At 49.9% G+C, this 16968-nt stretch overlaps 1 protein-coding gene across 2 annotated transcripts in view; it reads left to right on the top strand.

The window, feature by feature from the left end:
* Positions 1-16968, top strand: part of EPC1 (enhancer of polycomb 1) — a 1219015-nt gene that overhangs the window by 238486 nt on the left and 963561 nt on the right. For both annotated transcript variants that reach the window (XM_085631852.1, XM_085631851.1), the window contains exon 2: positions 2606-2765. In XM_085631852.1, coding sequence (XP_085487978.1) covers positions 2666-2765 — 100 coding nt within the window. In that variant the 5' untranslated portion in view covers positions 2606-2665. The remainder of the gene's footprint in view (positions 1-2605; positions 2766-16968) is intronic.

Here is a 16968-nt window from a genome sequence, read left to right as displayed (position 1 = left end):
CATGCGGGACTTAACATGGTCTTCCCGCGCTTGGTGCTACACGCAGCGCATTTGCTTCAAAGGTGCCATGCACTTTCAGGCCAAGTTAGGGGAGATCTCAGGTGACTTCAAATAGGTCTTTCACCTTTCCGGCGTGCATTGCTATCACTCTCCTTCATATCCACATACCTTCATTATTTCCTTTGCTTCACAAGTTTCTCACCTCCACTCATCAAGAGGAACGACTGATTCAGCCTCTGTACATCTCGCTCTGGCGCACACTTAGCAACACTGTGCAGTGCAAGCAGACACAGAGCATCTTGTTCAATGTTATGAGGTTTTTGTGGCAGCGCTTTTCATTCATACCTCACAGTCAGTCCACCTTGTGTATTATTGCTAATCATAGCAGTGAAGTTAAGTGGGGGTCAATGTTTCAATTGCTACTGACCTCCCTGAGTATGAACAACTTTGTTTTCCACATCTATTCTTCCTTAGTGTTGTTTTTCAACATTGCATTTTGAACCAGTTTGAGGACACTCGAGGTGAAGGAAAGGATGTCTGTTTGGAAGTCTTGTTACTCCACGCCCCAATCTGAACCCACTTTATGGTGAATAAATGTATCTGTTGCTGGCTGTCCTAACACAGTGGCTCAGAAACTGAAAGCTCCAGACCATCCACATCCACTTATTAGACCTGTTGAGACAGTTTAACTATTGAAAAGAGAACTACTGCAGAAAAGGACAGGGTAGCTAATTTTGACAGTCTGGTTTTCCTTCGTGACTTTGTATATGCAAATAACCTAACCTGTCTGCATTATCAAGCTATTTAGGAATTCACCAGAGATGGTCATTTGGAATTCATGTCTATGAAATCAAAGACAACATGCTCATCCTTGGAAGGTATACGTCAAATTTAGACAACACCTTTAGCATGCTAATGTAACTGATGTGCGTTCTTAAACATAGCGACCTTGTGTCATAAATATTAGAAACCGCTTTGGTTTGCAACCATTTACAAATCTTTGTATGCATATGACGTTTTAACTGCATGGATTTCAATGTTTCTACTGCCAGAAACATTGACATTCTAGTGACGTCTGTTTTTGATTTAGGCCTCAAAAAGCATGATTAGGCAAAAAAAAATTTAATCTGAAATAAAGACGGCTATATACGCAACCACAGACCTGCATCTCTCTGCCTTATCTGGGGCCAGCCACTCTTCTCTGCGAAGTGGCCTTGTAGGTTGCAATTTGCAGGTTGTGGGTACAGCACTCTTTTTCTATTTTATATGTTTCGCCTAGATCCCACATCCACTCTGCACGATCTTTTGTTTTTTATTTGTGGGCTTGGAGACTGCTAATTGCTTATCATTGGTTGACTTAATTTGCACTCTTATTTGATTTCTTTCTTATTGGTCAGCTGCCCTAAGCTTTCTTTCATTTCCTGTTTACCCTCGCCTGGAGTATGGACGCATCACTTGTGTCCCTCCGGTATGTTTTTAGACGCTTCATTTTTCTTTGGATTTAAGCACTCTATCTTTGAGTGTCTTTATTAATTTGGCTTCCTTGTGTACTTCTTCCACATGTTTGTCTTATCCAGTCTGCTGCCCCCACCTGCCCTCCTTCCTTCCATTGTCTGTGTTGGTTTGCCCCCACCATCCCTCCGTTCCTTGTCTGTGTAGGCTCAACCCTGCCCTCCCTCCGTTCCTTGTCCATGTGGTTTTGTCCCCACCCTTTCTCTCAGTTTGTCGTCTGTGATAGCTTGCCCTGCTCCTGCCTTTCGTTGTCTGTGTTTCCCTGACCTCATCCTCCCCCAGTTGTCTGTTTTGGCCCCCTTACCTCGATCATAACAACAAAAGCGCTATGACGCAGACACCGCTGGCTAAATCATAACTGTTCTTTTCCCCTATGCATTTTGTGTTGCCTTACCCTCCCTGTTTTGTACCCTTCCCCACCCTCCCTCCCAAAAATGTAAATAAATATCTCATGTGGAAAGCGCTGGCCATGTTGTGGTGTTTTTTTCCCCCTCTTTTTTTTAAACTTAAGGCCATACTGCACAGCAGCTGTGCTGCTGTACAACATGGCAAAAGACATTGACAAAGCTAATACCTCACATAGGCGAAACCTATTGGATTTGCCAATGCTTGTCTCACTTGCCTCTAAACCTGAAGTACCAGCTCATCTCCGGCTCATTGAGTTGAGTATCTACTCCTTTCATAGTGGAATTCACGTGTGTTCATATCAGGCACTTCAAGAACCTCAGTGACAATAACAAATCTGCTTCCTAATTCCAAGTTTGACTAATTAGTCATGAAGTTATTTGTGGGTCTGCGGTATTTCCTAACCTGTCTGTCACGGGTCTGCAGTAAACCAAAAGTTTCCTGCAGTATTGCTAAATTTTGAAAGGTCTGCTCAAAAACAGCTGGATGTTCTCTCTTTATTGCAATTAAATACTTCATGTTGTGTTCCAGTTGGCTTACACAAAGTTAACTGCAGTCCTAGATGTATAAACTCAACAGTTTTAAGGATGTTTCCTACTGCACTACTACTTCGATCTGTCTATTATAAATGGAGTTATTTTCACACATATAGTTTTCTAAAATACGTATTTTTCCTTTTTCTTGTTAGGAGCATCATCTCCAGCGAGCTATTTCAGCACAGCAGGTATATGGAGAGAAGAGGGATAATATGGTTATTCCAGTCCCAGAGGCAGAAAGTAATATTGCCTACTATGAATCTATATACCCTGGAGAATTTAAGATGCCAAAGCAGCTCATTCACTTACAGCGTAAGTAATAATTAAAAAACACAAGGTAACTTAAAGATTATCAAAATATAATTAAATGTACCATAATTTTATTTTAAAATATATTTACATTTTTGTAACATTAAATATATTTTGTAATGGTAGGTATTGAGCTGCAACTTATGTTGCTTTCTGTCCTCACAGCTGTGTTGGTCTTCTTAACCTCAGCGTTCACGTGGTGTTATATTTTTGTCTTTGAAGATCTGAAGTATTTCTTTTTAGATATCTTTCAGAGATTCGTTTAGAATCTAATAAAGCAGTCTGGTGGATACATAAGTCTAATGTGGCATTTTAGTGACTGAAGGGGTAAGTGTAGTGTATAGAACCCGTATTATAATTTCCAAAGTGAAGTTTAATCTCACTTTATCAAAAGGGAACCCTTAGATTATATTTAGATCCATTTGGGATTTGCAGCCTGTGGTTTTTCAATTCAAATCTTTGTTGCACCTATCTGCTTCTCCTGTGCATCTTAAAACATATGCTTGGGGAATTTACTGATCATAGTTAAGTTTTAAAATGATGTCTTAGATCAAGTACTTTATACTGGTGTAGATGGAAAATCCGTCCATAGTTCATTAGCAATGATTTTCAAAAATGCAGTGGAGGTCTTCTGATTTGAGCTATTTGTTCTTGGACTTTAGCCAAATAACATCACTTATAATGAATAACATCTCTTATAATATCGAAGAACAAAAATATATTACAAGAAAATGCATGCCTCATTAAAAATGGAACTGTATTTTTAACCCTGGTTGAATTGTGTGTTTAAAATAATAAATTACTCCTCTTTTTGTTTGCTTGTCTCTCTTCCTACTTGTGTCTTGATAGGATAACAATGTTTGTATTTAATCAACCAAGCTTCATGGAGCAGATTATTAGCTTGATCAAACAAATTAATGTTTTTGATGGATACTTCTAACTTTCGATTTCTCACCTTGGGAACATTTCCTAGGCGTCAGACTGGATCCTGAAACTTTCAAGCAGGACTTTAGTGCGCTATAAGATTGTGTTGTACAGCTCTGCGCCAATGTCGTTGTGCACCAGAAGGGATGAATGGAGCCGGGTATATATGGCTCACATGCAAGCTGATGTTAGGTTTTTTTTTGTGCTCAGTCAGACGTCAATCTGAAGCTTCTCACTTCTTTTCAAAGCATTTTTTGTCAAAATCCACCAGTGTGCGAGGGACAATGTCAACCCCTAAAACAACAGGGTTCGAATCGTATAGTGACTATTGCAAACAGATGTCTGTGACGGACCCTCACAAAAGTCTCTCTTTGATGCCTGGGGCCATCACGCCTGTGATGAATGCAGCCAGATGAATCTGAAAACCACCTGGGACCATGAGGCCAGACTTTACTTTGCCAGATTTAGGAAGACTCAACTGCATGACCAGTCGAATTCAAAAGGATGGTTCAGTTGCTGAAGTAATTCCTTTGGCTGATCTTCATTGTGATCGAAGTATTCAGGTAAGTCCAGAAAAAAAGCATGTGAAGTTAAAGCGAGAATCTGCCCACACCAGCCACTTTTGGGCTCCAGAGAGGGTGCGAGGTTGCACGTGTGCCTCCTTGTCTCGCTTCTGATCTCCTTCAGAGTAGATTCAGAGTCTAGTCCTGGTTCACCCTGACTTTCTGGGTCTGTCGATGACGTCACAGCAAGTAGAGGCATTTAGAGAGGGCATGCTATGCATTTTGTCCCTTGACCAGTTATCTCTGTCCCGTCTTTGGTCCAAGGATCCGCTGAGGCCTCCAGTCAAATTTCAGTGCAGTCTGTGCCCCTTGAATGCAATCGAGTTCAGTAACTGTGTCAACTTTGGTTTGGCACCACCCACTGCGCTGGTTCCCTTTGCATCAACGCCACCAGTTTTGGAGTAGGCTTTGCAGCCCATTGGGCTATCCAACTATGAGCAGCATCCACCAGAATCTCGACTGAGGCAGGGACAGGCTCCGACTGGCTTGCAGCCAACAGGGAATTCTTCTGATTCTGACACATTGCCATTGCCACGTGGTAGGGCCCGAACGCTGCTCAACCGTTGGTTACTGACTTGAACAATGACAATTATGATGAAAGGGATGATTACATCCCACAATATGATGAGGAAAACTGCCATGAAGAACTCCCAATATGCCAGTGATCTGAATATTTCTCTTTATATGTCTTTCTCTTCGTGGCCCTGCTATGGAGGAAAGCGTCTTCTTCACATCTGTGATGCGCAGGGCAGCATAAGTCTTTGATCTAGACCTGCCCACTGTGGAGGTGAAAGCTAATGTTTTAACTGAGGTACTTCAGCCAGGTCAGGCTCCCTCAGAACCTCTTCCATTCAATTAGGCCCCCCTCTCTTATACCCTTTTTGCACTTGGGAAAAACCTTTTTCAGATCCACTTGTTAATTACCAGGTTGCTTGTCATTGTCCAGCACTGGGCAACTCAGCCTTTCTTAGACAGTCTCCCATAACTGAGAGTTTGTTGGTACAGACTTCCACAAGTGAAGCCAATCACCCCACCTTCCCTGCCACTCTTCAGGATTTGTAAGTCAAAATGGATAGAGTTGTTTGGCAACTGGTTTTTCTCCCCTACAAGCCTTGCTCGGAGGTCAGTGAATGCCAGACGTCTACTCCCATGTCCTATAGAACACAGTTGTGCATGTTTATTTTTTATCAAGTTTGCAACTCAAATACATAGAGAGAAAATACCGAACTTCAATGAAGAACATTTATAGAGACCATGCATTGTGCAATAATCAAGATTGGTAATTTACACTGATAGCAGCGGCAGTTTCAAGTGTAGTCAGTTGAATCAGCAATATACAATATAGTAAGATCACAAAAAGTAGGGTGGGAGGAGCCTAGCGCGCAACCAAGATGGCCGCGTAGGTGCGAGGCTCCCGAGGACCTCCGCGACCTCCTGAATTAATCCTGGCGATATCCTGCCCTTTTTGAGGGGACTGTGTCGGTACACCCGAGCTGAGGCGCCACCCGTTTTTTGGGTTCGAATCGGACCCCGGACACCGGTGGGAGCACCGATCGAAAGTTGCGGCCTTCTCCGCGCCGGCCCCCCGGATTGGAGTAGTGGGGCGATCCGGGGACAAAGTGAACAACAGCGGCGGGCAAGGCTGGGCGACTCGCGTACCCCGTGCTTTCACTTTCGCTTTTGCGCCCTCCTTGCCCTCAAGCGAGGTAGGGCTGCGGAGCGGGGTGCGGTGGTGTGGCATTGTCCAGGTGCCCGGCTGGCCCGCCGGCTGTGGGTCGTCCTGCGGTCCAGTGGTCGCCCTCCCCCCCCCCCCCGGAACCCGTGAACTGGTTTATCGGCCCGTTCGAGGAGATTGGCACGACGGTAGGAGAGCAAGCATGTCTACCAAACAAGATGGCGACCGGGCGAAGGTGAAGACGACCCGCCGTGGCCCGGCGCACCAATCCAACAGTATGGACCGCTACACTCTCCAGAAGGGATCTCCGGAGACATCGCGCACATCCCCGGCGGGCCCGACGGAGGCATCTGCTCAGCCGGTGGATCTGACCCTCCGGGACGTCATGGGCGCCATCGCAGAGATGAAGGCCTCGGTGGACCAGCGCTTCGACACCCTAGCGCAAAAAATAGACTCGGTCCTTGTGGATGTGAGCCTCGTGAGGGCTGACTTGTCCAAAACGAACGACCGGGTCGATTCCCTGGCCCACACTACAACGAGCCTCACGACGGATGTGGTGGCCCTCCAGAAGGAGGTGCGCCGGCTCGGACAGGCGAGCGCCCTGATGGACCGGCGACTGGAGGATTCCGAGGGTCGGGCCCGGAGGAATAATGTTCGTATTGTGGGGGTGCCGGAGGGACGAGAGGCGGAGGCGGCAGATCTTTTTGTGGAAGAACTGATCCTTACCCATCTCCAGCCCCGGGGGCTGAGTAAGCTTTTTGCGGTGGAACGTGCTCACCGGGTCCCTGGGGGCAGACCTAAGGCCGGTGCCCCACCACGGCCTCTCATTGCCCGGATTTTTAACTTTCGGGACAGAGACGCTATCCTGCAGACCTCCAGGCAACAGGGACCGGTCAAGCTTGATAACATGGATGTGCATTTCTACCCAGACTTTACTCCGGCGGTCCAAAAGCAGAGACTGAGTTTTCTCGGTGTTAAACGTCGCTTACGGGACCTGAACCTTAAGTACTCAATGCTTTTTCCAGCTAAGCTGAGGGTGGAGGTGGATGGTCGCACGCACTTCTTTGACCGGCCCGAGGCGGCTGGGGACTGGTTGGACACTCTGCCTGGAGATCGGGGCCGAGGGGGTGGGGGGGTGCGGTCAGCGGGGAGGGCCCGCCGGATCAGAATTGAGGGGTGAATAATAGGCCTTGCTCTGGACAACATTCCTTTACCATTTATTGATCGTATATGTTCCCCTCCTATGGAGGTCGTTCGGGGTCTGTCGGAGGCTTCCCTCCTCCTCTGGGGGACTAGTTAGTTTTCATCTATGGGGCGACAGGCACACTGCACTTTGGGGGGGCTGTCTGGGCTCATGCAGGGGTGCAGGGAGGGGGGAGTTCTGTTGGGATGGGGGGGTGGGGGGGGTGTGTTGTTTGTTTGCACCGCAAGGCAAACCCGCTACTGTATTGTTGCTCTCAAGATGCTCTGTGGGGGACGACTGATTGCTTCTACGTACGATGGGGGGTAGGGATTTGACTGTGTTGTCATGGAATGTTAACGGCCTGGGGGATAGGATTAAGCGTGGTGTGGTCCTGCAGTACTTGAAACGTATTTCACCAGATGTTGTCTTCCTGCAGGAGACACACCTTATAGGTAACTCCTTTCATGCAATGAATCGGCGGGGCTATCGTTTGGTGGCCCATTCGGGCTTCACCTCGGGCTCGCGGGGGGTGGGTATCATGATCAAGAACTCGCTCCCGTTGGAGATTGATGAGGTGCGCCATGATGAGAGGGGACGCTACACTGTCCTGGTGGGTAGAATGGAGGGTAGAGTGTTTATTTTTATATCAGTGTACGTCCCGCCTGGGTTACAAGCTACTACATTTGCGGACCTGGGGCGCCTCCTCCTGGACCTTCCGGGTGGCCTGCTGGTGGTTGGGGGGGACTTTAATGCGGTAGCTTCTGGGTCTATGGATCGTCATCCCCCTAGGGACCTCCCCCGGGCACAGGCGTGGCTGTCCGGCCTTTTAGACACGCTGGGCCTGGTGGATTGCTGGCGACTAAAGCATCCCGCACAGCTGCAATACACCTTCCACTCGGGTGCCCATGGTAGCCTCTCGCGGCTTGATTACATCCTTGTCCCGGCGGCCCATGCTGGGAGGGTGGGGGAGGTGTGCCATCTGGCGCGGGGTATTTCGGATCACTCCCCATTGCTGTTACATTTCGATGTCTTCCCGAGGGGGGAGGGCAGGGTGGCTCCAATCAATGCATGGTATTTGCGCGACCCCACCATTCGTGCTGACTTGATCAAATCCTTACAGCGATATTTTGACGAGAATGTGGGGTCTGTCCCTTCGGCCATCTCCCTGTGGGAGGCTTTTAAGGTAGTTCTCAGAGGGGAGGCCCTCTCCTTTATCTCCCATGCCCGGAGGCGCGAGCGGGAGGAAGTGACCCGGGTGGAGGCCGAGATCGCGGAACTGGAGGGTGACCTGGGGAGCGGGGTAACGGATGCCAAGCTGCATGTTCTACACCTCAAGCAGGCGGCCTATAGGGCCCTCGTCACGGAGGCGGCCAGGGGCCTCAGTAGAGAGCAGCAGGGGCGATTGTATGATGTGGGCGATAAGGCTGGCAAATTGATTGCGTGGTTGGATAAGAGGGAGAGAGCGAGTCGTGTGGTTCCGTTGATTGAGAGGATGGATGGTGCGTGTGTCACCGAGCCGGAAGCCATTGTCTCCTGCTTCGCGGATTACTTCCGCGAGGTGTACTCCCCGGTTTCCCCCTGCTCGGAGGAAGATTCCCATGCCCTGCTTCGGGACATCGCGCTGCCCTCCCTTACGGTGGAGGACAGGGATTTGCTGGACGTTCCTCCCACCTCGGACGAAATTGCCATGGCTATTCGCTCGGTTGCATCCGGCAAGGCCATGGGCCCCAATGGTATCCCCATCGAGCTTTATAAGCTACGCCCGGATGTACTAGCGCCCCACCTGCGCGCGATGTTCCTGGCGGCCCACTCGCAGGGTTCCCTCCCGCCGGACCAGCGTCTGGCCACAATCGTGGTGATCCACAAGGAGGGGAGACCCCGTGAGCGGGTCACATCCTATAGGCCGATCTCGCTCTTGAACGCGGAGCCTAAAATCCTCGCCAAGGTGTTGGCCAACCGGTTGGTCGGCGTGGTGGGCGATTTGGTCCACCAAGACCAATCTGGCTTTATACCCCACCGCAACACGGCTCTTAATCTGCGACGCTTGCACGGGGTGCTCGCGCGTGTCCCGTTTGTGCGGGAGCCGGCCATCTTGGCGTCCTTGGACGCCACCATGGCGTTTGATACGCTTGAATGGCCATACATCTGGGCGATGCTGGCGAAATTTGGATTTGGACCGGGATTCATTAGCTGGGTCAAATTGTTGTATTCGGGCCCATTGGCGCAGGTGGTGGTGAATGGGCGAGTCTCGGCCCCATTCGTGCTGGGGCGGGGCACGCGTCAGGGTTGCCCCTTGTCGCCGCTCCTGTTTGCACTGGCCTTGGAGCCCTTGGCGGAGTGGCTACGGTGGCACCCTTCTATCCGTGGTCTCCGCTGGACCCCCGAGCATGAGGACCGCGTGTCCCTCTACGCCGATGATATCCTTTTGTATCTCGCCTCCCCGCGTAAATCGCTGATTGTCCTGGTTGATGTTTTGCGCTCCTTCGGTCGTAACTCAGGCCTCGTCATCAACTGGGCGAAATCCTGCGTATATGTGCTTTCCGGGGAGGCTCCGGCCCTACCACGGGACTGCCCGATCCAGATTGCCTCCCAGGGGTTCCGGTACCTGGGTATATATATTACTCTAGACCCGGAGGCCCGCTATGAGCGGAACTTGCTACCCCCCCTCCAGCGCCTGAAGGAGGACGTTGCGCGTTGGCGGCGTCTGCCGCTTTCGCCGCTTGGCCGAGCGGCCTTGTTTAAGATGATGTCCTTGCCGCGCTTTCTGTACGCCCTCCAGAACACTATGGACTTGGTTCCGGCGCGCTACTTCCGTGAGGTGGAGGGCCTCCAGCGGCGCCTGTTCTGGGACGGGAGGCCGCGCATTGCTCTGGCTAAATTGACGCTCCCGTGGTACGATGGGGGGGTCGCCCTCCCGGACATTAAACGGTATTACTGGGCCTCCCAACTAGCTGCAATTAATCATGGCCTTTACGGGCCCGCCTTGAACCCGGCATTTGAAATGGACAAGATGCTCCTGCCCGGTGGCGATTACAATCGAGCGCTCTACTCTGGCGCGCCCGACTCCCGTCTGACGGGACCGACGCGTGTCATGGTGCGTGTCTGGCACGCGGCTAATGCAGCTATGGGGTGGAAGGACCGTTTGACCCGGGCGTCACCGCTATATGCGTCCGAGAGGTTGGGCTCCCTGTGGACATCGAAGGGCTTCGAGAAGTGGGACACGATCGGAATCAGCACGGTGGGAGATCTCTGGACGAGGGGGGGATTCAAAACTTTTGAGACGCAGCAGACGGAGTTTCAGCTGCAAGGCAGTGAGTACTTTCGGTACCTACAAGTCCGCCACGCGCTGGGCTCCGTCTTTCCAGATGTCGCGTCCATCCCGGAGTCTTCCCCCCTGGAGGACAGAGTGCTGGATGGCCATGTTCCAGACAGCACAATCTCCCTTATATATAAAAAACTGATCAACGACAGATCGTGCCTGCTGATTAGTCTCCGCGAGGCCTGGGTTGCCGACGGGCTGGAACTGGACGACGAGGATTGGATTTCCGCGGTGGCCTCTCCGAAGGAGGTGGCCATCCCGGCTCGCCTTCGCTTCGTCCAGCTTAAGATCCTTCACCGGGTTTACGTGACGGGGCCAAGGCTTCTACGTATGGGCTTTGCTGGTGACGGATTGTGTAAGCGTGGCTGTGGTGCTTTGGCAACTTTCATGCATATACTGTGGGAGTGCCCAAAGGTGGAGCGATTCTGGCGTGGTGTGCATGAGGTTCTGCGTGTGGTTACGCGTGTCGCGCTGTTGCCTGAAGCGAGGAGATGCTTGCTGAATGTGTGGGAACCAAATGACTATTCGGTCCCGCAGACGCGGTGGGTGACTCTGGGATACATGATAGCTAAGCGTGACATTGCCCAATTGTGGGGATCCCAGAGGCCCCCGGCGGTGTTGGCCTGGAAAGAACATATGGATTGGTGTATGTTTCGTGAAAAGGTAGTGTATGTGGCGAGGGGTAAGCCTGGGGCGTGGGTGAAAATCTGGGGCCCCTGGAACGCCTACCGCGGGGGTATTTGTGAGCCGCCACTGCTACCGGCTGCCTCGCCAGCTCCGTCCCCCTAGCCGACTCCCCTCCCTCAGCCGTGGGCACGTGGTTCCCCAGTCCCTGATCTACTCCCATTCCCCTCTTCAGAGTTTTGCTGCTGGTTGGGATCCCCCACTTACGGAGCACGTGCCGTCCCTTTGGATTGCGGGTTGCCTTGCGGGTGTGGTTTTTTGTGTTGTTCTGTCTTGATAAAAGGAAACCGTATTGTCGGCTTGGAGTTATGCGGCCTGCGCTATTGATGTCTCCTGTTTTACCAATCTGCACCGCCAAGTGACTCTTACTGTATGTATGTCATATGCTTTTGTCACTCTAGCGGCCGGCCGGGTGGTTGTAGGCCCATACCTGTAACTTTTTCAAAATGCAATAAACGGTTTCAAAAAAAAAAAAAAAAAAAAAAAAAAAAGTAGGGTGAGTAGGGGAAGAAACGAGCACGGGAAAGATGGTTGGGAGGGATATTAGTCACACTGTAACAGAGGCTCTCTCACAGTGATATCTCCAGGCAGTACATCAGAGGGGGCCGGGGAAGGGCTACCAAGCTCCCGCTCAAGCCCATCGCTTCTGAGGGCACTGCTCGTGGGGGTGTGCGACAAATCTCCATCGGCTTAGCATCATGAGAGTTGGACTCCTCTATTGCGGCATCTTGCAGCCGCAGGTACAATTCAAGAGGCGACCAGATATCTTTGGGGTGTGATCGGACTGGCATTGATTCCCAATATGTTGTTAACTGGTCTTGGCAATAAGTTGCGTCTCTGAGCCCGTCATTCAGTCGGGGGAGTGGGCGACAACTCAAGCAGATCGCCGTCGCCTCTTGCCCAAAAGGAGCAAGAGAGCTGTAAATATCCATAGATCTGGGGGGACATCTTTAATATAGCTTAGTAGTGCGACTAGGGGTGTGCGCTCTATCTACAGTCCTGTTATCTCATCAATGATATTGAAAATAGACTGCCAGTATCGTTCTATTCCAGGGCATTCCCAAGCCAAATGAATAATGTCTGCGTAGGGCTCTGAGCATCTAACGCAACTGGCCTCATCTAATAACCCCAGTTTAAACAGCTGCTCCGGGGTCCTATAAAACAGTGCAGGAATTTAAAATGCACCAGTCGGAGCCTATAATTGGATGATAATGCTCTTGCATAAGCGCAGAAGGCGCTCCACTGGACCTCAAAGATAAAAATGCCCATATAGTTCTCCCACGCCTGGTGTGCTGTAGGAATCTGAACTGGCGCAGTGCCCTGCATTCACAGGTATAGTCTAGTTACAAGCCTGCGCGCGGAGGGGTTCCCAATGAGTTCTTGAAGCACCTGTAGGGAAAGGGGCACCGTGGGGAATGAGGCATGAAGAGCATGCCTGGCCGCTCTCAATTGGTAGTAGGTAAACCTGTTTCGAACAGTCGCGTCGCAACCTTTTAAAGTCTGCTACGGCATGATAAAAGAGCCCTCTGTGAACGCAGCTTCCATAGTGGTGAGTTGCATCTGCCGTAGCCTATCACATGCACCAACATCTTGTATGAAGGGTAAGGCTGGGTATCCAGTCAGAGGGATTGAGGGGGCGGACAAAACAGCCAGTCCCTCACGCTTACGCAGCTCATGCCACTCCTAAACCGTATAGCCAGCCTTCTCAAGCGCCGCTCGTGGTCGCCATGGGTAGTGATATAAAACCATGTGAAATGGGCAGGGCACAGCATGCTCAGGCGCAGTGTGGGCCATGAACTTCGAAGGGTATAACCAGTGGAACGTAAACTGCTCCTGCGCACAATTATAATAGAGATCCATGTCCGGTGCATCCAGTCCACCCTGCTCAAAAGGAAGAGTGAGTGCTTCACAGGCGAGCCTTTGCTGCCTCCCAGTCCATGCCAGTGCCACAAGATGGGAACAAAGTTGGCATCGCAAGCAGAGTGGAAGCGGAAGATTGATGAACAAATATAAACATTTGGGTAAAACAACCATCTTTGCAATTTGATTACCTCCCATCCATAGATAATGGGAGACTCAACCAACATGCCATCGGCTCTTCAGCCAGTCCATTAGATGGCCATAGTTAGACCTCCAGAGGTCATCCACATTGCGACTCACCCAGATCCCCAAGTATTTTATTGGACCACTCACCCACGTAAGGGAAATGTTGAAGGGAATACTTCAGTTGTCTTCGTGAGCGGAAAAATCACTGATTTCGCCAAATTGTTGGTGATCCTGGAAAGCCTGCAGAATCTTGTATATTCCCTAATGAGGGGGGTCAAAGTTCTCGGTTGGATGTTTAATATATAAAGTGACGTAATCCATGTACATGGATACCAGTACAACCCGGGGTGAAGGCCAGGCCACGGTGCGCGTAGTGTTGCTGGAGGCGAGCCTCCAAGGGCTCTATCGCTATAGCAACAAGCATTTGCATTGCAATAGGTCTCGCAGTTACGAGAGTTTAAGCTATTGGTATTGTAAATAACAATTCCTTTTATTTATGTTTTTAAAAAGAAATCAAAAATAAAAGGCCATTGTTATGTGCAATGCCAATAGCTCAAACTCGCGGCAATGCGAGACCTATTGCATTGCAAATGCTTGTTTTAGCTTGGGTGTTTTAAGCCACGTCAGTGACTGCATTGGTAGCGCCCCATTGAAATCCCACACCCCCCTGAAGTTTATATCCCACATAAAGCCTGGTGAAGACTGATTTGCATATGGCTTGGTCCAAACCGGGGTGTCGTTCTGAGCAAAAAACGATGGATTGAACCCAGTTTTGTGACCCGGTGTGACTTTGCATTCTGTCCATCTGTGCTTCATAAATGAACAAGCTCAGCCACGCTTTTAAATTGAGCACGTTTTGTATACAAATTTCCGGTAGGGCCTTGATTGTGGTTGCAGCTTGTCACGGCTGTGGTTAGATTTCCGAATAAAGTTTTTGTCCCAAGAAGGCTAGCCTAATCCCAACACGAAGTTGTCCGACAAGGTGAGTGACGGCCCGGATATGTTTATGGGGGGAAGGGGGTAAACTATGGTTACGGCACGGAGCAGGATATTTCGTGTGGCGCAGAGTAACGTATTTTGTTGATTTTGGAGTTTAGGAGAGCTTTATTACTTTATTTGGTTGGGCAGTGAGCTTGTGTTGGGAAGCCCTGCTGGCTCATTTGCCAGCACCTTAATACGGTTGCCTTGGGTGGTGGGTGTTGCCTGGTAGGAGTTTTGATGCATTGGTATGATTTCTAATAGCCACGATGTTTAATACGGAGGAACCAGTATTAGCCAGGAATGCTTGGCACATGGTTAATTTTGTGAAACAAGTTAATGGGATGTATCTTTGTAGCTGTTGGGAACGAAACCGTCTCGGGGCCAAGCGGGTTGACATGGCTCTGTTCGTGGGAGAGCCGGAGGTTACTTCCGTCCAGCACCGGATGCTGCAGTCACGTTTTGGAAGTTCTGTCCAAGAGAAAGGCGAATAACTGTGCTCATTTACCCGAGGTTGGAGCATTGAAGTGAGTCTCTCTCACTTACCACCATAGAGCCATAGCGATCTGTTGGATTTCAGTGGTTTTCTGATCGGCTTTAGTGCAAAGCAGTAAGTGCTTGACAGATGTCAAACAACGAAGCACCTTCACTAGAAAGAAAACCTGACAACTTTTTGTGACTACAAAGCTAGGCCAGTTCTTAAAATGGATGGTGAGCTTTGGAAGGTTAAACTAATGTGAAACAAGCGGCCGTGCGGCCGCGAAAGTGAAAGTGATCGCGATCAAACATCAAAGCGGCCGTGCGGCTGCGAACGTGAAAGCAAATGGTGTGCAGGCTGCCAAATGGTGCGCGCGCCCGGCGCACATGCACTGTATTTGGAGGCCTGAAAGCACTCGTTTGCACTTCCAGATCCCCCATTTACAAAAGCTCTCGTGAGAGCAGCGCTAAAGCGCTGGCTCAGGCGAGACCTAAAAAGGATGGGCGAAAGCGGGATTCCCTGCTGTGTTCCACAGGAGACCAAGAAGGGGGGGAGAGATCACCCCATTGATCCGGATGTGTGCTGTTGGTTTAGAGTAAAAAAGACCAATTATTTGGATGAATTTGGGACCAAGTCCTAGGTGGGCCAGCAAGGTCTATGTCCAGTATTTGTAAAGCGCAAGCAATTACCCAAAGGTGTGAAGGTGCTGGGGGCTGTCGGAAAGATTAAGTAAGCTATTGCCCAGAGTCACCTGGTGCTGGGCTGATCTTCCTTCAGTGCCGGGGATTGAACCGTGAGCCCCCGGGTTCCGGAGTCAGTCTCCCCGACTGATGCGCCACATCTCTTCCTCAAAGGTGAATAGGTACGTCCACTCAAGTGAATGGATTGCGTTGGTGGCATCAAGGAAAATTGCATCTGCACTTACGAAGGGTTCTATGACCTGAAGAATTACAAAAAAAGTGTGTATATTGTTCCCTGTGGCCCTACCAGGCACAAAACCTGATTGATCCAGGAGTACTATGAGAGGAAGAAAGGGGAGCAACCGAGAAGCTATCAGTTTGGCAAGAATTTTATTGTTCACATTAATCATGGATAGCAGTTTATACGATTTGTAACGCTGCGGGTCTTTGTCTAGTTTTAAAATAGTGACTATGAGTGCCTCTCGAAGGGACAGAGGCCGTTTGCCTCTCTCTAGTGATTCGCTGAACATGTCCATGAGGTGAGGGTCCTAAAGGGGCGCAAGCTCTTTATAAAATGCGGTCGTCTAAACCTGGGGTTTTATCCCCTGGAAGGGGTCTAATGACCTGTTTAACCTCCTGTTCCGTGAAAGGCTCATCTAAAAATCTGTGGTGGCCATCTTCCAGCCAGAGCAGCTGCACTGATTTGAAGAAGGAGTCAAGGTGCGGGGGAGTCCGTGGCGGAGTCGTGGTGTGAAGCGATGAGTAGAAATTAGTCATCTCCACCTGTCCTTCCCTGAGGCCAACAACCAGCTCATTCTCATTGGTACAAAGAGAATGCAATATAGTCACTAGCCCAGGGTTTGTGAAGAATACCTGCCAAAGTTTTGCCTATTCGGTCTCCCTCACCATACCGCCTTGCACGAGCCTCTTTTCCTACATAGTGAGTCTCCCTCTGCTCTGTCTCCTCAAAATAGTTTATCTTACTATGAATGCTGTCAAGTCTGTTTTCGCTGCAGTCAGCAAAGTATTTGAGCTTAAGCTCACGGATCTTATCTTCAAGTTGTTTTAGTTCCCCACAAATCAGTCTCAGGACGCCAGCCTGTTTAGCTATGCATTCTCCTCGAATGACAGATTTAAATGCTTTTAACAGCGTTGAGTAAGAATCATACCGTGCCCTCCTCATGCACAAAATATTCCACTATAGCTGTACAAATGCTATTCTAGAATACCTAAAATCTCCGTGCTCCTGGTGGCAGGTGCCACATGTATGCCAGTGAAGGTAACTCTGACGGAAAAAGCTTAAGGAGCACAAGTAATGATCTGAGAAAGATAGCAGCAGATGGGACGTCTCAGTAGCCCAAATGTCCACATCCCAGGAGACAAGCCAATAGTCAGTGCGTGACCATGATTCATTCACAAAGGTCATGTGCGTGCTCTCCTCGTTGTAGTCGTGTCTTACTCTCAAGAGGTCAGCAAAGCTGTTATCAACTTTTATAGTCTACAGTTGTGCAGCTGCTCGCGGGTGGGGGCGGCGAGAGTTGCCAGATCTGTCCTGCAACGGGTCTCGGATCACGTTAAAGTACCCTCCAGATATAATCGCCAGGGCCAAAAGTATTCGCAAGCCTCCAAGTTTTAACAAAGAAGCCGGGGTCACCCACTTTAGGGCCGTAGATAGA

Source organism: Triturus cristatus, chromosome 10, assembly GCF_964204655.1.
Source record: "Triturus cristatus chromosome 10, aTriCri1.1, whole genome shotgun sequence".
Taxonomy (NCBI): Eukaryota; Metazoa; Chordata; class Amphibia; order Caudata; family Salamandridae; genus Triturus; species Triturus cristatus.
This window is presented reverse-complemented; position numbering and strand designations above follow the sequence as displayed.